This window comes from Carya illinoinensis, chromosome 2 (assembly GCF_018687715.1).
Source record: "Carya illinoinensis cultivar Pawnee chromosome 2, C.illinoinensisPawnee_v1, whole genome shotgun sequence".
Taxonomy (NCBI): Eukaryota; Viridiplantae; Streptophyta; class Magnoliopsida; order Fagales; family Juglandaceae; genus Carya; species Carya illinoinensis.
The window spans coordinates 26,409,029-26,432,578 of record NC_056753.1 but is presented as its reverse complement, the minus strand read 5'-3'; the positions used below and the strand labels follow the sequence as shown (position 1 = coordinate 26,432,578).

The window sequence follows — 23,550 nt, the reverse complement described above, 5'->3', positions numbered from 1 at the left end:
TTTTACAGCCCAGTTTGCAATTTATGTTCATTTCCTTTTTTAAAAAATGATTGGTAAATCTGGAATTTATATTTAGAAAAACAAATATTTTTTATGAACTTTCTTAAAAAAAAATAATAATAATAAATTAACTTATAAAATTTGAATGTCTTAAAATTATATCTAACATTACTCTTATTTATTATTCTACATGAAATCAAAACCACCACAAACCTAAATGCTTGTTTAGATTCTGATATGAGATGATATAAGTTTATATGAAAGTTAAATAAAATATTATTAGGATATTATTTTTTAATATTATTATTATTATAGAATTTGAAAAAGTTAAATTATTTATCATATTTTAAGTAAAAATTTAAAAAAATTATAATAATCAAATGAGACGAAACACTCTCTGAATCCAAATGAATTCTGAAAATTAGATATTTGCCTTGAATCCTATCAAAGATTCAAAATATCATTTATAATCTAACTCCATGACTTATTAATGTTAAGATATGACAATTAAAATGTAAATCCATAACTTATCATCTAGTTTCATTTCTTTTTATCTTTTACAAATACTTAGTTCGAGTTTTTACTATTAATTTACACATTGGCAAGTATTTCCTCGTCCTAAAATTTAACATGACACGAACATGACCCACAACCACCGAATTGTCACCCTGCTTGATTATACCAATGGTCCCATACGTGAGAGGCTGATAATGTGACTTATATGGAGTAGTGGACTACGTTTTCATGAACCATTAATAGTTCTCCTCTAGCTTGTTAATTTGAATTCTTGAATTAATTCAACAACTTAAAACATGTAAGATATAATCGCGCTAAGTTGTTTTCATTACATTTATTGAAGTTTGTATAAATATTTTTGATAATATAAAATAAATAATAAAATTTATTTTATTTACAAGTTAGTGCGTAAAGAATGTCATTTATTAGACGTGTACATAAAAGAGAAATTATTGGAGAGGAGATGGGGCTGTTGGCCTGTTTAGCAGTTAAACAACTGCTCCATGAAAAGGGGCATCAGAAGGGGTCCTCCCCTCCTACGTAATGGGCCTACCTCCCTTCGGGTTTGAATGTGGATGCGAAGCCCACCAACTCCTACCAAAGCTTTTGATTTTTTGGTGAAAGGTATGTTTTCACCTAAAACTAAAAGAACTGAAACCGACTGATAATACATCAACAAAAGAGTAATGTTATTTATAATTTTATGTTGCGTAAATCCCGCATATTTAAAAAAAAAAAAAAAAGTGGGTTGATTCATCATTTAAAAAAATAAATTTTCATATGAATCTCAAATTTATCTAATTTTTTTAAACAGTGTACGAGAATTACATATTCTACGATTGTAAATATTATTTCTCTCCAATTACATATGAGGATAAGAACTCTTGATTGAGTTTGCATGAGTCATATGAGAGCAAGTTTGCATGAGTCATACGAGAGAGAGAGAGAGAGAGAGAGAGAGAGAGAGAGAGAGAGAGAGAGAGAGAGAGAGAGAGAGAGAGAGAGAGAGAGAGAGAGAGAGAGAGAGAGAGAGAGAGAGAGAGAGAGAGAGAGAGAGAGAGAGAGAGAGAGAGACCATTATTTTCTTTCTTATAGTTTCTTACACTTTGTGTTTAGATCACAGTCGGAGGTTCCATTTCTACCTTTTATATATAGAGTACATGAGTTAAATAAATTTCTATTCATTTTCCATTTTTTGTCAATAAGAGAATATAAAAGAGAAATAAATTAGAGCTATAAGTCGAAATATTTACCGAAATTTTGTATAGTTTATTCACCTCTTTCATAGGTTTTTTTTCCCCTAATTTACTCGTATTCTTTTATGTTTGCATCTTCATATTAACAAGCTTTTCCTGCAAACTTCAATTAATTCAAGTATTCAGATATAAATAATTTTATTATAAACTGATTTGATTTGATGTGATATATCAGATTATAAAATTATTTATATTTATAAAATAGATCTATTGTATCAATGAAATCTTATCAATTTAGAATTTTACTTTTATACAATTTTTTTATAATCGTAATAATTCTCAATAACTTTGATGTTCGATGTCATGGAATACATACCTTTTATGTTACATTTGGATATTAAAATGATTTTAAATAATTTATAAATAATAATAAATAGTTTGTAAATAGTAATGAAGTAATTTAAAATTATTTTTTTAACCAAATATAGCCTATATAACATTTTTTTTATTCTATTTATAAAGTAATTTGATCAAGGGCGCTTCTACTGTATCATGGATGCCAGAGTTTGCCATCTTCCTTCAAATATACGTAGCATTATTAATATATATCTCTCAGATCTTTGATTTTACACATTTGGTATATATATATATATATATAATATTATATTACGATAAAAGGATTCATATCTTGGTGCTGAAGACTGTACTTCATGTTCATTAGTGGTGTCTACTCGATCTACCAGTCTTATCAATTCTTTCGATCGTGCATGCATGGGTGATCCTAATCCTATTATCATCAAAATTATCTTAATTAATGCTGGGGTGGACTCAAGTAAGTGACCAATCATGTGCAAACTCTAGGCCAGGGTGGCTGGCCTACCTTTGAATTATGACAATTGACAATACTATTGGGCATTGATGAAGTGGACCTACCTCCTCTCTCCCACGCAGATACATGATGATGACATCCCCATCTTCTCGAGGCATGGAAGAGACAACCCAGCACCATCACAAAAAAGTTATACCAAGACACTCCAGAAAAGGAAATAATGGACATCCCACCTATATATATAAATATATATATATATATATATTTATAAAATAGGTTTACACTTAGGTTATAGCCTTAAATTATAGTTATAGCCTAGTATTTAGGTTAAATTGATGATGTCATGTCTGTCTGTCTGTGTGTGTAGATGTAACACTTCTTTACGTATCTTAAATTATAAAAATAAATTCGCTTCTCTAAGATAAAGACTGCTGATTAAAAAAATCGCGATTAACTATTGACAAATATTGCATCGTCTTCTTATAAGGGAGCATCTTATATCCCGTTGCCTTTCAACTTACAGATATGTTGGTTAGGGAAAATATCATATCCCTAATGCGAACCATGCGTCCTCATTATACTGTCATTGTTTGAATTAAGCTGCGTATTTAATTTGTATTTTATTAAGAATCCTACAGGTATAACATCCCTTGCATGCCATCTTCGTTAGTACCTATGAAAGGAGATTTTTTCCCTCGACCCAAAGGCCTAGAAGACAGGTCTGGCTTGATTGGGTGGCCCCTCAACCCATTAGAGGACCTCGACCTATCAGAAGTTGGCCTATGACAATAATCACGAGAGAATACCTTTAAAACACAAGAAAAGAGAGGACACATTACCTCAGCATTCCCTTATGGCCCCTAGTCTCAGATAGCACTATACATGCAAATGGGCGAGAAATGCAGGGAGCCCTTAATTTTCTAACATGCAAAGGAGGAGGAGCCTGATGGCGATCCGCATAATAGAAGAGACAAAAAGCCACACCGCATTAATTACTCAATCCCAAAAGTCACGATGTATTAAAGGAATCTAACTAAATAAACTGTTGATGGGACATATCCCCTGACACGAGGTATGGGAAGTTGACTCCCAAAAGTCTAGTATAAAAACCAATTCCCCGATATGAAGAACTCTATCGGAACTCTCTACTCACTCGCACAAACATGGAAGCTATGTCGATAAACATGAAAGCAAAACTCGTAGCGATAGAACAACTAGTAGCAAGGCTAACCACCAAGAGGAAATGGCGAGGAAGACGAGCACCTCGTCATCGATGGACCAACTGCTCACCAGCATAGGCCTGCCTTACAGCATGGTGGTGATGGTTATGCCATTACTACCAAAGTTCCAGGTCTCCCTCATGGAGATGTATGAAGAGACCAAGGACCCCCTCGAGCACTTGGAAATCTTCAACGCTCACATAACCGACTTTCCAGGGAAGGTGGCCTGTAGAGCTTTCTCATTAACTTTGAAAGATCCTCCTCAATCAAACAAAGCAAAGATGAGAGTCTAAAGGCATACTTGTCCAGGTTTAACAATAAATGCTTCACAATAGATGACTAGAACGAGAAGATAACTCTAGCAGCGCTCGTAGGAAAAGTATGGCCCTAATCCCAGTTCATGGCAGAGCTGGCAATGAGGATTCCCGCCACATTGTGGGACTTCATGGATCAAGCTAATAACTTTATCAATACTGAAGACACGCTTCGTGCCCTAACTGAGCCGAGGAGGAATGGGTTGGAGCGTGCAAACAAGAAAGGGAATATCTTAACCAAAGGCAAGGCTGGCGAGAAGGCGGAGAGAAGGTCGTGCGATGATAGGAGGGAAAAAGGCCCCACGAAGGGCCTAGGACTTCTATTTGGCAAGTTGATGCTCACCAGGGTGATTGCCAACCCATCTAAGATGACAGCCACAAAAGCACTAACTGCCGCTACTGCACCTACTACCAGTCCACTACCTATAATATTGAATATTGCCTTTTCCTTGAAATGAGGAAGGGAGTGAGTCGGTCGACTAGGGTCGAGAGATCCTTTCGCCTGAAGGCCATAACGGGTTTGGAGAAGAATATCTTGGAAAAGGAGTGCCAAGAGAGGCAATCGGCCAAGGAAAGAAGAAAGTCCGAGGAGAAGGGAGGCCGAGCGGAGGCCCTCACATGACTACCCCCAATCACCACGTTAGGATTGACCCCCATTGAAGGAAATTAGAACCATTACAGGGAGATTTATTGACAAAGATGCACCTTCATCCAGGTAAAAAATGCATGCCAATGAGGTTCAATATTAAGAAATGTACATAGCCAAATACCACCCTACTAAGTACATAATGAGCGAACTGGTCTCCATTATCTTCTTTAGAGAAAGTAAGGAAGAGGGGTCCTCTACCCGCATAATAATACCCCATTGATGACTATACGGGGTTCTCTACCCGCATGATGAGACCTTAGTGAAGCCAGTCCTACACGTTCATTTGTGGTGTGTACTGGATCTACTTGTCTTATCAATTCTTTCCATCGTGTATGCATGGGTAATCCTAATCCTATAATCATCAAAATTATCTTAATCAATGCTGACGTGGTTGCAAGCAAGGAAACAATCAGTGCAAATCCTAGGCCAGGCTGGCTGGCCTACCTTTGAATTATGAGAATTGACAATACTATTGGTCATGTGGACCTACCTCTCCTCTCCCAGGCAGATATACGATGACATCACCTGTCTTCTTAAGGCATGGAAGGGACACCCCAGCACCTTCACAAAAAAGTTACGCAAAGACATTCCAGAAAAGGAAATAATGGATATCCCACCTGCCCTATATTTATAACGTGATGGGATTACACTTTATATATTAAAAATTCTATATACTATATTATTATTTTATTTATATCTTATTAAATAAAAATAATTTATTATATATTTTTTATTATTAAATAATAATAAATACATCATATTATATATAGTGAAATTCAAATAAGATGATAATATAGTATATAATATTACTTTTCAGATATAGTCTTAAATTATAGTTATAGCCTAATATTTTGTTTAAATTGATGCCACGTCTGTGATCTGTGTGCAGATGTAACACTTCTGCATGTATCTTAAATTTTAAAAATAAATTTGCTTCTCTAAGATAAAGATCGCTGATTAAAAAAAAAAAAAAAGTCACAGTTAACTATTGACAAATACGGCATTGTCTTCTTACAAAGGAGCATCTTATATCCTGTTGCCATATGGTGGTTAGGTAAAATATCATATCCCTAATACGAATTATGTGTCCTCATTATACCGTCATTGTTTGAATTAAGCTGCATATAATCCCGTTTGGATTTAGAATTAATTACATCTTATCTCATAAAATTATTATAATGTTTTTAAATTTTTACATAAAATATAATAAAAATTTTAATTTTTTAAATCTTAAAATAATAATAATATTAAAAAATAATATTTGATTTAATTTTTAATTTTTATCTTAACTCATTTCATCTCAACTTATTATTAAACTGCATCTTAATTTCTTTTAGAAAAATCTAATTACAAGTATAATTATGTACTAATAATACACTAATCTAATGTGATTGGTCAAAAAATAGATTTTATTAAAAATAATACTAATTTAAATTTTGAATATGAATGAATCAATATTGATATACAAATTAATACGTGACTTTATTTATACATAATAAAACTCATTTCTTTTTATTAAGAATCCTGCATGTATATCCCTTGCACGCCATCTTCGTTAATACCCATATACATAAATTAATTATACATTATTAAAAGGGATATCATATTTGTTTGTCTTTTATTGCAATATGTATCATAGATTATTGAATAATAAAATATTATTAGGTCATTGTCTTCGTTTTTTTCAAACGATTTCATGAGTCATTGGGTATGGTCCAATCTTTTGAAAGAAGTGCAATTATCTATTAACAAAGTGACATGTTTTCAATGTCGACATAGCACATTAATTACTCAGCTGGATGCATGCTGACATGACAAAAATCTCTATTTTCTTGGGTTGCTCAACTTTAAAATCAGTGATTATTCGTGGACCGAATTAAGCCACTACCAAACTGGAGGAGCAAGTCCATCATGATGATCAATTACAAATATAATTATACATTAATATATATTAATTTAATATAATTAATTAAAAAATAAATTTTATTAAAAATAATATTAATTTAAATTTTTAATATGAAAAAATTAATATTAATACGTATATTAATATACGATTTTATTTATAGTAACAAAACTTTAATAAAGAATATGTCCATAATGGAATGTTAGTATGTTTCTCCAATTACATTAGGATAACTCTTGCAAGTTGATTAGCCATGTATTGGTCGCTTTATTTGATGCATTTTTATACATTTTCTAGTTGACGAGGCCGTTGGTTTTGAATAATTTTTATTATAAAATAAGAATATTTTTATTAAATAATATTAATTTTATAAAATATTAAAAAAATAGTTATTATTTTAAAATATTATTATGTAAATTAATAATCATAAAAAATGATGTGTATTTATATTTTTTTTAAACAAGCATATAAAATACTTTGTCATAAGATGACGTTTGCTACATTAATAGTTGTGAATTAGGAGTGTAAAAATTAATTGAAAAATCAGACTAGAAACAGTAGAACTGGTCTGAGACTTGTTCCTTTAGTTCCAAAACCGGCCGATACTGATCCAATTTCGGTTCTATGGCTTTTAAGATCAGACCAGTTTATTATATTATATATTTAAGTTAATTTTTTTAATATTATATATAATAATATAAATTATAATTGTATATAAGATAATGTTATTATAATTTATAGCATAAAATTTTAATCTTAAACATAAAAATTTATTTTATCATATGCTTTAATCATAATATAAATATTAATAATATTTTATGACCTAATAAATTCTCAATATATATATATTTTTATAAGTAAATTAGTAATACGAATATAGTAATATACATTGGAATATAATGTATATTAATTATAGTTTATATTTTATGGCCTAATATTAATAATCCAATACCATATTATTATTAGGAATATATTTTAAGTCTATATATAAATTATTATATAAATCATTATATTAAATATATATGAAATAATGATATAGTAATACTAATACAATCACTATTAATGAAATATCATGCATTAATAATTAATGAAGTATTTATTAGTGAATTGATATATTTTTTTTAAATATATATATATATATATATAAAGATGTTTATAAAATATATAAAAAAATAAAATAAAACAAAAATATTTAGCCTTCATCGGTACGATAGCAGGACCCTTCGAGAAAGGAAAATTTTTTTGTCATCCTCACACTTCATACACCACACTTATTTTAATTTTTTTTATAATAAATATGTAGTGTGTAAATGATAAATAGAATAATTCAATTAGTTTAATAAAAATAAAATAAAATAAAAAATAAAAAATAATATTTAAATATATAAAATATATAATATAAAATAATGTGTAGTATTTCTCTTCTATACATATGGCTGTCGTATATATACAGTAAAAAAAATAAAATTAACCATCTATTTGGACATAAAATCAAGTATGCGAGACTGATGAATTTCCATGCATTTACGTGCGTCAGAATTTGAGCTTCTTCTGAAGTCTGGACAAAATAATGGAACAGAGGGGTGGGGTCCAGTCCAAACTGCTCGTACTAATCGGGTCGGGTCTACTATAGTTGAACTGCCAAAACACATCATTACCCCTCCTTTCCTCTTCCGAATTGCCCGCACCACGAGTTGATAGCACCATGAAGGAGCGAATAATGAGGTGACGAGTCACGACTCACGACACAACGAGTAGTGTGGGGCCCTAGGACTGCCCTTCTTTGGGGTCTTCCGGGTCTGATCAGGGATACAGAGCCGGGTTCTTTAAGCGGGAATAAAGTGGGGAAGGAGGTTTTACGCAGCCGAGGAGTCCGGTTTCGCCGGTTCGGGGCCTTTGCTGGCGACGGTACAGCTCCACTGACTCGAATTTTGGTAAAGAAAAATGTGGGCCCAAACTCCAATTCCACGCAGATAACCGGCCTGTTCTTCACTACTCACGAGTCACCACAGCTCGTTTCAGAATTTAATAAATTATTTTTATAATAATATATAAATTATTTTAATTATTATAAATTAATTTTAAATTTTATTATATCGTATTAATTACCTCACTTTATAAATATATTTTTATAAAAAATTTTCCTTAAAAAGACCAAACTGTCAGAGGCCGAGAGCCGATCCCGATCAAGAGGCACACAGAATGGAAACCCACCTTAAGATTTGGTAAAGACACTGTCTCTGTACGCTACTCTCAGACTCATCAGCCTTATAAGGCGTACTCCTGTCTCCTGCATTTTATATTCCTGGTTCCTGTGATGCTAAGAGATGGATAGCAGAGCATATCGAGAAAATAATAAAAAATAATATTTGTAATTGTAGTGGTGTAAATGACGTGCAGTCGCTTTAAAAAAATAAATTAATATGAGACTCATATGGAAAAAAATTAACTTTTTAATCATGGACCTCACTCTTTTTCAAAGTAATTGCGCGACGTTTGTAATTTCACGACTGTATGTAACATTGCTAAAAAATAATTCCCACTCACACAAACGAAAATAAAGAAAAATTTTTCTTGTTATTCTTACACTTCACATATCATATTTATTTTAATTTTTTTATAATAAATATGTAGTATGTAAATGATAAATAAAATAATTTAATTAGTTTAATAATAATAAAATAAAATAAAAAATATAAAAAATAATATTTTAATATATAAAGTATGTAATGTAAAATAATATATAGCATTCATCAAAAATAAATATAACACTCACCCACAGAGACAGATGCTGAGAGAGAAGGAGGAGCAGTAGTAAGCAATTCTTGGCATCCAACAACCTCTATTGATCTAGAGATAAAATAAAAAAAATTAAAAAAATAAAATATTATTAAAATATTATTTTTTAATATTATTCTTATTTTAAAATCTGAAAATATTAAATTAAAATTTTAAAAAGTTAAATTATTTATTATATTTTATAAAAAATGTTAAAAAATTATAATGATAAAATAAAATAAAATAAACTGAGATGTTTTCCAAATCTCTCAAAGAGAATGAGAAGTGTCACCTATAAACTACGTTTACTACTTATTTCCATGCACACCAATTTACAGATATCTTAAATGTTTTTTTAAAATAATTTCATATAAAATAGAGGGTAATTTTATTTAATAACATATTATTGATTCTAAAAAGTTGTAAAAGAAATGTATGTATTTAACTTCCAAGTAACCAAACCACACTCTGACCAAAGCCTACAAAGACTCACACACACACTCTCTCTCTCTCTCTGCGCGTGTGTTATGTCTGTCCCTCTCTGCAACTTCAGAGGCAGTGATCACTCACGCTTCAGTCTTTTTGTTTTATTCTGGATTTTTGAGGCCTGGTTTATAACCTAATCTGTGCATATTCGTTTTATTATCATTTATCCGTGAGTCTTGTCTGCTTCTAAGGCTCTAAAATCTTTTCGGTGACAGGAGCCGTTTTAGCTGGCAATAGCATAGCAGGGTTGCATAAACACGAAAGGTTAAAAAAAGTAGAAAATAAAAGCTAGCCAATAAAGGAAACAAAAATACAAAACGTTCTTTGTTGTTGATGTCTGGCGAATGCCCGTCTGGTCCTTCTGATCATGACCGGTGAGGGTCTCTTTGCATGTCCATTGTTAGCCTGAGTGATTCGTGCTGAACAAAACAGAGAGACAGGGATAGCGAGAAATTCGGGGAAAAAGTCCCTTTCTTAGTTTTCATTATTGGTTTCTGACTCTTCAGAAAATGGAGGTCACGGAGGTTTAGCAAGGGCAGGTTTCATGGAGGCTCTTTTGGTAGTTCTGGTTTCTGGGTTTTCTCAGAATGGTGGATTCGACTGTACTACCATTCTTTTCTCCGATTATCTCTGATTTTTTAATCAAATATCACAACTTTCTTCAAGGTGTCCCAACGTGCATGTCTCTCTCTACCTAAATTTAGAGGAGGAAATTTTTAGATTTGGGTCATCTTTCCAAGTTCGCAGTCGTACTTTAAGATTCTGAGGTATGCTGAGGAAGAGGTCAAGAGCAACAAGCAGCAAGCAGGCTCTAATGGCATACTCTATTCCATCCCCTACAGACAAATACAGAAAACCCACTTCATCTCTCCTCATTTCTCCGAGTTTGTTCCCTCCAAAATCGTTATCTGAAACCGAGGCTGTGATGAGCCCAACTTCCATACTCGATAGCAAGCCATTCTCTGGTCTCAGAAACCCCCTTTGGTCCCAAAAAAGCACCCCCAGAAACCCAGAAACTGAAACAAAACGCCTCTGGGACAATTTGGATTCCAAAGGCATTGGCCTAGCCATTGTGGATGCTCTGAATGAAGAAAAGTGCGATTCCAAACCATCCAAACTTGAAAGCCGAATGGTTCTCTTTGGTTCCCAGCTTAAGATTCAGATTCCTCATCCACCAAATTCGGTTCTTTCGCCGGCTGAATCGCCCAAATCTCCGGCCGATTTCGGCATCAAAACGAGGAATTGCCAACTGAGTTCTTTTTCTTCCGGCTTTTCTCAGTCACCGGCGAAGAAATCGGCATTCGGCTCTAAGTATTCGGGTCTTGAGACTCCAAGTTCTTCCCGGGTTATCACAGGGTGTCTTTCTGCAAGTGAAATGAAGCTCTCAGAGGACTATACTTGTGTGATATCCCATGGGCCTAACCCCAAAACGATTCATATTTTTGAGGACTGCATTGTTGAGAGCTCCTTTACGGAGGTTCGGTTCTCTTCCAAAAGAGAAAACGGGTTTTTAAATAACCAGTCGTCCAGTTATCCCCCTGAAAATTTTCTCAGCTTCTGTTATTCATGCAAGAAGAATCTTGATCATGGAAAGGACATTTACATGTACAGGTTGGTCTGATTTCCTTTATTTGTGAGAAAATTAGCTGTTTAGATAATCTTGGATTATTGGATATGCAATTTTGAAAGTTTTGGATCAATCCCAAAGCATGGCGGTTTCTTTCGTGTAAGCTTGAATTATGCCGCATGCTATCGAAAATATACAGATGATTAAAAAATATATATAAGATTCATATTTTGACATGCTAGAGGGGGTATAAATTATATTGAAGGACTGACCTTGATTTGAACATTTACAGTTGTGTATCATAGATTTGTCTTGTATGTTGTTTCGAGTTTCTGTTCTGTCTTAGATGGTTGACAGGTAATTGACCTAGCTTGCATTTTTCATTGGACTAATCTTGTTTCTGATACATATGCACACAAGCATGTTTCTGGGCTTTGTTCATCAGACCAAACTTAGTGTAGAACTTCGAATCTAATTGATCTATTATCTTTCAGGGGTGAGCAATCCTTCTGCAGCAGGGAATGCCGCCAACAGCAGATGCTTCTGGAGGAGGGAATGGATAAATAGGAACCTGATGATGATGATGATTATGGGACTTGTTCCTGGGTAGCCATCTGAATCTCCATTCTTGTTTATTCCAACTTTCAAATAATCATAAAAGAAAATGCCCCAACTTTCTTAAGAGTAGTCTTTGTATGATCAGTTCTCTATAACAAAGTCAAGGACAGTTCTTGAGTTTCCTGGAAATTGAAACTGTTTTGGTGTTTTCTCAGGTATTTTTCTCTGGTTTGCAATTACTTCTTGATACTCTTCTTGTAAGGAAAGACTGAAAAAGCTTTAGATATTGTAGAGTTGATTTTGTTGAATTGATAAATAGGTGATGATGCTGTTGGGTTTGTACACAATTTTTTTTTAATCTTTTCATAGTTTGTGATGAAGATCACGACATTACTTTCTGTTGATCCTAATTCATAACTAGGCGCATAGAATCAATGCAACCCTCTGGGTAACTCCACACATTTCTAACGTTAAGCCCTTCATAGGTCCCCAACACCACAACCGCCCCCCCCAACATTAAAAAAGAAAAAAAAAAAAAAAGGACTTTCTTCCTACTTCCTCCAGACCCATCTTTTTTTCAGAGGGAAAGTACAATCTAGAAAATGGAGTAGAACTTTCTACACGTTGGTGAGGATTAACAGTTGTAATTCCAGTTGCAACTATGGAAAAATGACCTTATTCCTTCGGAGTTAGGACCCATTTCCCAACAATTCGGTTTCTCTTCACATAGAGATGCTCCTAAATGGAATCTTTTTCGGCGAAGTTTGCGCATGCATGGAACAATAACCACTTCAACAACTCCTTCAGTCTGACAGTCTCTGTTCAAAAAAGAAGATTGAAAAATCAAATTTCAACTCCAACCGTTTGAAATCTCATCTCATCTGTTTGAAATCTAGCTCGTCTGTTTGACTAAACGAAACTTTAGTCTTGCGTGCTGTTAAGTTTGGATATAAAAGATAACTCTTCTTATCTCATTATTATAATTTTTTTAAATTTTTATATAAAATATAATAAATAATTCAATTTTTTTAAATATCAAAATAATAAAAATATTAAAAAATAATATTTTAATAATATTTTATTAAATTTTTAATTTTAATATAAAATTATCTCAATTCTTCTCAACTCATTGTCTAAACCTCAACTCTTCCAAAAAATTTCAGAACAAAACTTAGATCATCTCTCTCTGAAATACTCATACTCCCTACTTCTATGGAAGCAAATCATTAGGGACAATAAAACATCTCCATATTTGCCGTCCAGCGCCATATCAACTTGGCTGAGAAAATTCTGGACCCTGTGTGACACATGATGATCTTGCTCGCTAATGAGTATTCAAAGCCTTTCATAAAATTTACTTGCAAGTACATTTTGTATACTAATTCATTCACCGATATTCATATGTAAAATATATATTTAACAAAATGATATGAATTGAAAATGGAAATAATTTTTATGAGATAGGAGATTTTTTTCTTTCTTTCAAAATTTTTTTATATTTTTTTAAATAAAAAATATTATCGGTATACAAACTAGTGCACGAAGTATGCTTTTACCTAACAAAATTTAATATTTTAATAAAATATTTATAACATTATTAAAAAATATTTTCTTAGTTATTAAATAAAAAAAATCATAAAAAAATTATCAGGATGAATCCTGGGTGGGACTTGCTTTATTCGGAGAATAATGTGACTAGGCCTCGTTTCGTTAGTTTATTGAGATAAGATTAAATAAAATATTTTTAAAATATAATTTATAATTTTTATTTTAAAAATTTAAAAAGTTAAATTATTTATTATATTTTTTTATAAAAATTTAAAAAAATTATAATAATTATATAAGATAAAATAATTTGATTATAGCCGTATATTTTATTTAAAAAAAATCTGAAATCATATTAAAATAAATAAATTTTTTTATAATTTTTTTTTTTCAAGAATATGCTAGACTTTACCTCTAAAATGCTTCTCGTGAATGCGGACTCCTGAGATAATCGCATGGTACTGCAGTCCTGATACGTGTCGATGCTCCAGCGCCTCACAGTCTGAGACTGCCTCCAGGCCTTTCTCTGTTATTTTGTGTGGAAATCTAGTACGAGGTGGAAATAAACAAATTTTTTATAAATTTTTGTGGAAAAATAATTTCGTTAATAATAATATTATTATTGGAGTGTACAAATATTATATAATTAATTAAAAAATTAAAATTAAAATTAATTTTTATATAAATTTAATATTTATTTATTAAAAAAATTATATAGCATTTATTTTGATTGTAAATATTATTTTTTACTAATAAAAAATATTTTTTTTTCACATTTTTTTAGGTCGAACAAATTCTCTTTTTTTGATGATGGCATTTTTATTTTTATTTTTAAAGAGGATAATATCATCTTATTATAGGGGTGTTTTAGTAGTTTCATTGAAGTGAAACGAATAATATTAACTATAGTCTTAGATAAATAAATAATTTTATATAAATTTTTTTTATAAAATTGTATTTTATTAATAAAAAATAACTTTTTTTAATATTTTTTTAAAGACAGAATTTACCTTTTTATAAGAGGTTGTATAAAGTTTTGTATTTCAAATTCGTACAAATTATTTCTGGCAACAATTTTTTAATACCTATTTTGCCCTCCGCAAACAAGATTTTGTCCCTCATCTCCTTCTCCCCTCCTCTCTCTAATTCGACGGCAACCCATATCCCTCGTCGCCGGGCCCACAGAAGGATTCTACAGAGACCACTTCGGATGCTTCCCGACAGGGGCATGTCCGTAGCCCTTACTATTCCGGCTCCGCCGCCGTCTCAAGGGCGGGACGAGGACAACAATCCCCTTTTAGATTCCGTAAATGGTAAGTTTTCCATACATTAAATATATGGCACGGTTATGGAAATTATCTGGTTGTAATAAAATCGGCAAAAATAAAAGGAAAGTTTAGAATCTCGAATTGAGGTTGGAGTGCAGTGGGGATCATATGGTTTGGTTTTTACTTTTATTTTCGGGATTTCTAGGCATCCAAAAGAGGAATCTTATCTGGTTTAGTTATACAGATGATATTAGATTAAGCTAAAAATTGAAAACTCGAATAAAATAGTGATAGAATATAATTTTTTTAATATTATTTTTGTTTTATAATTTGTAGAAGTTAAATTGTTTATTATATTTTGTGTAAAAATTTGGAAAAGTTGTAATGATTAGGTAAGATGAGGTGGTTTTATCTGTGTAACCAAACCAGGCAAGTTTCAATATGATGATCATGACGCAAGTGAATCTGATTAGTGATTTGATTGCGACTACGCAATGGCAATGATCGCCCAAGTGTCTAACTATTGCATAAGATTACGGTTTAAATATTGAATTACTGGCTGTCATCCTTTAAGTTAGAAAATTTCTTCATGGAATTGCTTAGAAAGAAATAAGAACGAATATGTTGTGAGGATTCTGGTGTTTTAACTTTTAAGGTAAAAGTGAGCTTAGAAACTTAAATCAGAATTATAACTTAACTGGGGGTTAGACCTTGGGCTCTTTGATTCGGCACCTTTAATTATCGAGTGCTTCTACTCAATCGGTCCCATGATTTTGCCCCCTCAAAGTTACCACCAGTGCAACTACACTTTAATTTTTCCTTTTTGTTTCAAACATTTTTTAAACATCTTTGAGCATTTTTTTAAAAAAAGGCACAAATTTACTAGTAGTTACTTCTTAACCATTAAGAAATAAAATAAAATACACGAGTGGTCAAAATGAGGGGCAAAATCATGGGGCTGAATACTATTATCCTTAATTATTTATTTTATCTAGTTCTTTTGGTTTATAACTTAGATAAGCATTCATTTGAGTTAGAGCTCATTGGTTTATTAAATTTATTTGTATTTCCCCCCTTTCCATTGGAGGCATATTAGGCCATATGGGATCGGCAATGGGATTCCTCCCTTTTCTTTTGAAGTGGATGAGATCAAAGTTTTATTGTATGTGAACAAGAGACTTCACAATTCGGGTAGCTGCTGCTTTTAATATTCAAGAAACTTAATTCGAACATTGGCGTGCCATTTGTGTTGATTTGAATTTTGAGTTAATTGTGTTGGGGGAGTCTTTGACTGAAAATTCTTAGTGATCTTCAAGTTTTCAGATTGCTTACAGGTTAAAGTAAGTTACATTTTGTCTCGGGTAGAGGGGCTCTTTGACAAACAGTTTTCGTTTTCTTCAAGCTTTGAAGAATCTAGCTTGGAGAATGGAATGGAACTTTTGTTGAATTAAAGACTTGTGCCAATTGAGTTTGAGGGATCCTTGTTTAGAATTTTTGCTTTCTTTCTAGCTTTGAGGAAGTAATCCTATGCAGGAGTGACACCTTTTGATTTCTTTCCATCTCGAGAGACTCATACCAAGGTGTTCTAAGGACATAAATTTGGCTTCAGTCTCTCTCGTCCACCAATATGTCTTGCTACTGTGTGACTTTTGAACTCTTGAACAAATGTACTTTGGTTCTGTGACGTGATTCCCTTAATCCTACAATCACTAACCTTTGTGACTTTATCTATCAATGTTTTTTTTGTGTGTTTGATCCAGATGCAGGAAAAGAGGATGTGTTGATAACAGATATGGATGGAGAGGCGTCCACTTCTACTAAAACTGCTCCCTGCGAGAGCAAATATCACATAGATGCTGTCAAATGCTTTGGGGTGGATCTGTCCCCAGATAATGTCGCGGTTGCTATGGTATATTTTGTACAAGGCGGCTTAGGCCTTGCAAGGCTTGCTGTCAATTTTTACTTAAAGGATGATTTGCATCTTGATCCTGCAGAGGTATATGATTTTAACTGGTTCTGTTGATTGTGGTATGAGTTTTAGGTTAGATATATATGTATTTTAAAGGATGATTTGCATCTTGACCCTGTTCCTTCCTTCAATGGTATAATTTTGAAGAGGAAGTTGGAACCCTTTTGTAACAGTCCAATATCTCAACTAATGTCATCAATATACTTTCTGCTTATGCAGAATTTTGTTTGAAAGATTAGGGATTCATCTTTACGATAAGCGAATCAGTTAGACTTGATGTTATATCTGAAAGGCTGACAAATTATATGTTGTTGACTAGACAGCTGTCATATCTGGTTTTTCAGCATTACCATGGCTTATCAAACCACTATATGGGTTTATTAGGTGCGAGTCTATTTACTATCTGCCCCCAAATTTCCTCCCCATGATTAAGTATAGATACTTTCATATTTATAAAAAAAACAAAAAAGAGTATAGATACTTTCATTTCTGAATCTCATTTAAAGATTTTTTTGGTCACTGCAGTGATTCTGTCCCACTTTTTGGTTACCGAAGAAGATCATACCTTATTTTATCAGGACTTCTTGGTGCGTTCTCATGGAGTTTGATGGCCACCTATGTTGACAGCAAGTACGATGCTGCTATCTGCATACTTCTGGGATCACTTTCTGTAGCCTTCTCTGATGTTGTAAGTATCACTTGTAAATTATATTACTTACATTATTACTGATGACTTGATTGTTATGGAAGCTATATATCCTATGTGCTGCAACCCAGGTGTTTTCACACACTTGCTACCAATGGCAGAAGCCAAGGCTTTCCATATATAAATTTGTAAGGCGATAATATTTTTGGCATCTTGAGTGCCCAAATATATCACTCCCCACTTTCAAAGTTGTAATTAGTGTAACTTATGAGGGTATAATTGTCATTGGTATGTAGTATGTATATGCTGTTGAAGATCAATGAATAAAATGAAAGTATTCTCTCTCTATGTTCGACTACATGGTATCAGAGTTGAGTAGTCGGTTGGTGGTGGTTGTGCGACGGAGCTAGTGGTGGTTAGTGGCACTAGAATCGAGCTCGCTGTTGTCGTCTGTGCACACCGGTGAGTTTCCTGTCATCATTGGCTGCCGGAAGGCCTGTTTATTGCTTGCGACGTCGACGTCTCAGGGTGTTTGGTTGCAAATCTCAACTATCCAATCCTCGGCTGCGTATGCCCCCAACCTGGAGTAAGAGCTTATTCCCATCTGGAATAACACCCGTTTGGTAACACGTATATGGGCTTCACTTCCTCGTTTAGGATAACTTATTCCCGTTTAAGGTTATTTTTTATGTCGGTACCGGCAATACCCGAAACATACCCGATACGATCCGATATATTCTGGTTCAAGCCCGATACATCCCAGTTCAGACCCAATACAGGCCGATTCTGAGCCGATGCTTGCTTGTTTTGACTGGTATAGGCTGATTCCACCCGATACATATCCGAAATTTGGGTTTTTAATCTAGGTTCTCACTTTTCCAGATTGTATTTCCCAGTTTTTCATCCATATTTCATATTATATGTGGGTTCTCTGTCTCCTAGTTGAATTGTTGTGATACTTTTCTACATGGCAACTAAATTTGAGTCACTATCTCTTGCACCATATGTTAGCATGCCTATGACTTCGGTGAAGTTGAATGGAAATGTTGTGGTCAAAATCTATTAAAATGTTTTTGAAGGGCAAGGGTCTTCTTCGTACTCGCTTGGTTGATCCAATGCCTGACTCAACTAGTTCTACATTTGTTCAATGGGGGCAAGAAGATGCTCAAATATTGTCCTTGATGTTGACCACTATTGAGCCTAATATTTGCACCAGCTTAATACATTTTGACACTGCTCGAGAGGTGTAGAGCCATCTCAAACAAATATATTTGGGTGTTGGGAACATAACCCGTATTTATGAGTTGTGTCAACAATTCTTTGGGTTGGAACAGGGTCCTTTGGGCTAGAAAGAGTATTATTCTCAAGTGATTTGCATATGTGAAGAACTCAAAATGTATCAACCTATCACTTCTGATGTTTCAAGTATGCTAAAACAACAGGAAGAGTTTAATGTTGTTTGGTTTCTTGTTGGCTTAAAACCTGAGTATGAGTCAGTGTGTTCTCAAATTGTTGTCTTCAAGAGATTGGGTTTCCAGCTACTGTCCCTCTTCAATTATTTTGTGATAATCAAGTTGCAGTGCATATTATGTCTAATCCTATGTTCCATAGAGGACTAAACACATTGAGATTGATTGTCACTTCATTCGGGATAAGATACTAAATGGTGACATTTCTACACCTTTTGTGAAGTCTGCAGATCAACTTTCAGATATGTTTACCAAACCACTGTGTTGTAGTCGGTAAAGCTTATTTGTTCCAAGTTAGGTTTATATGATATATATGCCCCAGCTTGAGAGGGAGTGTTAGAGGACATGATTGTAATTAGTGTAACTTATAAGGATATAATTGTCATTTGTATGTAGTATGTATATGCTGTTGAACATCAATGAATAATATGAAAGTATTCTCTCTCTATGTTCGACTACACAAAGTAAGCACCTATAGTTGCTATTGATATGAGGCAACCACATATCCTCGTAGAACAAAGTTGGAGCTTGTCCTGAGATCAAGTGTAATAACCTTTTTTTTTTTTTTTTTAATCAATGACATCATGTGTAATAACTAATAGAATTGGAAGAAGTAACTGCTTTAAGAGCTACGACCATCCTCCCACACTCTGAATGGCCAAGAAGGCATGAATGGTTATGTTGCTAGATGACTTATTAGAACATATCCGAGTACATTACATGCAATTGATGGCTGGGCTTGATGCCTAAATACTATTAATGACAAAACTATTCCCTTCACAAGGTCCATCTGGGAGGGTTTTGACAGCCTATGTTGATGATGGGGAGTAAATTTTGTTTGCTTGTTTTCGAAAATGCGTCTTTGGTGTTTTGTCTTCTTGGTTTCTGTTGCTTCCATTTACAAGGTCCATCTTCGTTGGATTTTGACAGCCTATGTTGATGGTGGGGAGTACATTTTGTTTGCTTGTTTTCGAAAATGCATCTTTGGTGTTATGTCTTCTTGGTTTGGTTTCTGTGGCATACTTCACAAATTGTGTAAAAAACTGAAGTATGTTGTAGGTTGTAGATTCCATGGTCGTAGAAAGGGCTCGTGGTGAGTCACAAAGCATGTCTGGGTCTCTCCAGTCTCTGTGTTGGGGATCATCAGCTATTGGTGGAATTGTGAGCTCCTACTTTAGTGGCTCCCTGGTGGATGCTTATGGTGTAAGGTACCTAAGGTTTTTGTATGGATATAATGCCTTCCCACTGATAATCATTTGAAACAGTCATTTGGTTACAATTGTCACGCTTCAGGTATGTTTTTGGTATCACAGCTTTGCTACCGCTGATTACTTCTGCAGTTGCTGTCCTCGTAAAAGAACAGCCTGTTCATCTAGCAAGTGGGCAACATCTTTCTTCTGCTAGCCTTGATTTTCTTGAAAGTTCAAAACAGAACATTACTCAGTTGTGGGATGCTGTCAAGCAGCCAAATGTTCTTCTTCCTACATTATTTATATTTCTCTGGCAGGCAACACCACATTCAGACTCTGCTATGTTTTACTTCACGTAAGTCCAATGTGAATGCTTTTCATGGGTGCTTCTAACTTTTTAAATTAATTTTTAGCATCTACCTTAAATATGCAACATTTGTCACAGCACAAATAAACTCAGCTTCACCCCAGAATTTTTGGGGCGTGTCAAGCTTGTTACTTCAGTGGCATCGCTGCTTGGTGTTGGACTGTATAATGGATTTCTGAAGAATGTACAGTTGCGGAAGATTTTTCTTGTAACAACAGTTATCGGATCAGCTCTTGGAATGACTCAGGTTTTAACATTGACTCCCTTTTAAGGCTATTAATAATGATACAAGTCTGGTGTGACTCTGTATTGAGAGTGATTACTGCCTGATGGTCGTTCTTATCTCCTATTTCTGGTTGTTCATCAGGTTTTCCTTGTAATGGGATTCAATCGGAAGTTTGGTATAAGTGATGAGTGGTTTGCAATAGGGGATTCTCTCATTTTAACAGTTCTTGCTCAGGTGTACATTTAACCTTACCTTCTTACTTCTCTGCACATTCATTAGGAGTTGTTTCTTGACTTTTGCTGTGACACTGATGTGGTTAATATGATTATTTGGGTTTCAATACCTATTGCATGGATGCCATTGTCTCCAGAGCATAGTGGTACTGTTCATAGTGGTTGGAGAATTGCTTTGCTCGCATTTCAGTGACTGCTTACTAAGCAGCTGTTTTAGTTCCATTGAAGAAACATTCCATGCATTTTTAGGTTTAAAGAAAGCCATATTAAAACCATCTGGGCCCAATGCTTTATGACTAACTATACTTTTACCATTTTGAGGACCTCATTCTCTTCAAATAGACTCTCAAGCCCTGTGGTCATTTTTTCAAGATAGTTCTTATCTAGATACTATTAACAAGATATTATTTATGTTTGTTTTGATTGATCTAATAATGACTACTTGGATTTCCTGATATGTGCTCTTTTAACTATTTTATTACTTTGTTTTGCAGGCAGTTTATCCTACTACCAATTCTGTTATGAAATTAATTACTAATTTTCTTGCAGGCTTCTTTCATGCCTGTTCTTGTGCTGGCAGCAAGATTATGTCCAGAGGGAATGGAAGCCACACTTTTTGCAACACTCATGTCCATATCAAATGGAGGAAGCGTTCTTGGGGGGCTAATAGGTGCTGGTCTGACCCAGCTCTTTGGGGTTACTAGAGATAGATTTGATAACTTGGCGTCTTTGATAGTCCTTTGTAATCTGAGCTCTTTGTTGCCTTTGCCACTTCTTGGCCTCCTTCCACGGGATAACGATGATGCCAATGAGGAAAGTGAAGATATTGAGATGAAGTCTAACTGAGTTTTGATTGTCCACCTTATTCTCCGACAGTTTCATTTGAGCCCTTGGCAAAACTGTAAAAAGCTTTTTGATCTACTGTTTTGCTCGAGAGAGAGTGATTGTAGATATTACGATCTTTGTTAGGCTATTTTGTGTTGGAAATGAAATTTCAAGGTTAATTTCTGTTCTAGTGGCTTTGAGAAGTGTTTTTCTTGCAGCAAGCTCATCCCATTGCTGAATGAGAGGATCAAGGTTTCCCATTCTGCCGGGTGCTGTTCTTTCTATTCAAGAGTAAGTTTGCTGTTTCCTTTCCTTTTTCCCCAGAGAAACTGATAATTCGGTTGAGCTTCGTTTGCACAAGGTCTTTGGCATTTGAGCAAAGATCTACGTACGAGGAAAATACACAGGAAGAAAAAACAGGGGGCATGAACGGTGTTTAAGTACATGCAGTGTTCATGTCCGTGACTCGAGCTTTTGTTTTTTCTTTTTCTTGTTTTCGAAGAGGTTCTTGAGCTGTGTGTCTAGGACCTGCAGGCCCGTGCAGGGTCCATGGTTCTAGTATTGTTTGCATGGGTGGGCCTTACCCCATGGATACTTCAGTTCTCACTAAACGAAAAGCTACCTAATTTCTTCTTCTTCTTCTTTTTTGGGGAAACGTTACATATTTGTATGTCACTATTTCATTTCTGATCTCGTTACCGAAATTGTGAACGTGAAGAAAGACATCTGAGTGGAGGGGACCAAATATTATTGAAAAAAAATCTGTTTACAATCTTTACTATTGACAAACTAAACACATAGAAGTCTTTTACATGAGTTAATATAAAGAAATATTAGTATTTTGAATTTTCATAAATATTATAAGCCTCATAATAAATGAGGTTTTCCATTCTCCAAATAAAATTGCTACATCAATTTTTTCATTATAAGTGAAATACACTCACCCGGTGCTCCACTCTGTGGCAGCTAGACCCGTCCTAATATGCGGTGGATTCTGTAACCTTACGCCAGGAAGCCCAAATCGGTGTTGCTATGGGGGTGGTTGGCTACCACTTTAAGGGATGTTTGGATTTTTCAGTTTTAAAATTCAAGCCAATGGTCGAATGGTTTTGCGCCCCTCAAGCGACGGCGACCAAAGGTAGGTGGTGGTCATGGTTAAAAGTGGTTTAGGATTAGAATATAATTTGAAATTTTAATATTTGAGGTTGATATTTAAGGATTTTAGAATGTGAAAATAATTGAACGCAGTTTAGTTTTTTTCTTTTTTCTTTTTTAAATAGAAGTAAAATATATACTTGATGAGATTGGAGGGTGAAATCCTGCGAGAAGGGGCACTCTTACTAGAGCAGTAACATAAAAACAAGAGAAAGAAGAGAAAACGGTTACAATCGTAACTTCAGAAGTAACAGAAGCATGTAGCCCACTACAGGGGAAACAAAGAAAGGAACTGATCCCCTCGCCGAGCAGAGAACCAACGACCAACGTAAGGGACATGTGACGAGAATAACTGATCGTGCAGTCCACATGGTGGGGACTTGGAAGTGGCTATCCAAAGCTGTGTCATGTCTTGTGTTCCGGTCCAAAATTCTCAATTTCCAACAATATTTCCAAAAAAAGGGTATACCCGACATTCCCACTTTGAACTCTTAGAGCCTCCACCCTCTAGGCCACACCCCCCCGCGCACATGCACAGGATTGTGTCGGTTTCCCTTCACCCACAGATTTCAAAACCCGTTCACACTCTTTTTTCTTTTTGGAGGATGAAGCTTGGTACTACATTAAGATGGTAATATGCT

At 34.1% G+C, this 23,550-nt stretch overlaps 2 protein-coding genes across 3 annotated transcripts; both read left to right on the top strand.

Moving 5' to 3' along the window:
• Positions 1–9,971: 9,971 nt before the first annotated feature.
• LOC122300568 (FCS-Like Zinc finger 8-like) lies at positions 9,972–12,358 on the top strand. Its single transcript, XM_043111322.1, has 2 exons — positions 9,972–11,502; positions 11,953–12,358. Exons 1-2 carry the CDS (start codon positions 10,661–10,663, stop codon positions 12,023–12,025), a joined length of 915 nt encoding a protein of 304 aa, XP_042967256.1. The 5' UTR covers positions 9,972–10,660; the 3' UTR covers positions 12,026–12,358.
• Positions 12,359–14,604: 2,246 nt separating this feature from the next.
• Positions 14,605–21,944, top strand: LOC122300567 (folate-biopterin transporter 1, chloroplastic-like). Of its 2 annotated transcripts, none has more exons than XM_043111321.1 (9): positions 14,605–14,874; positions 16,590–16,825; positions 17,118–17,182; positions 17,324–17,486; positions 19,973–20,121; positions 20,207–20,458; positions 20,549–20,717; positions 20,838–20,930; positions 21,479–21,944. In XM_043111321.1, exons 1-9 carry the CDS (start codon positions 14,772–14,774, stop codon positions 21,773–21,775), a joined length of 1,527 nt encoding a protein of 508 aa, XP_042967255.1. In that variant the 5' UTR covers positions 14,605–14,771; the 3' UTR covers positions 21,776–21,944. The 2 variants fall into 2 exon arrangements, with proteins under 2 accessions (XP_042967255.1, XP_042967254.1); XM_043111320.1 differs by having other exon boundaries at positions 14,624–14,874; positions 17,122–17,182; positions 17,377–17,486.
• The last annotated feature ends 1,606 nt before the right edge of the window (positions 21,945–23,550 follow it).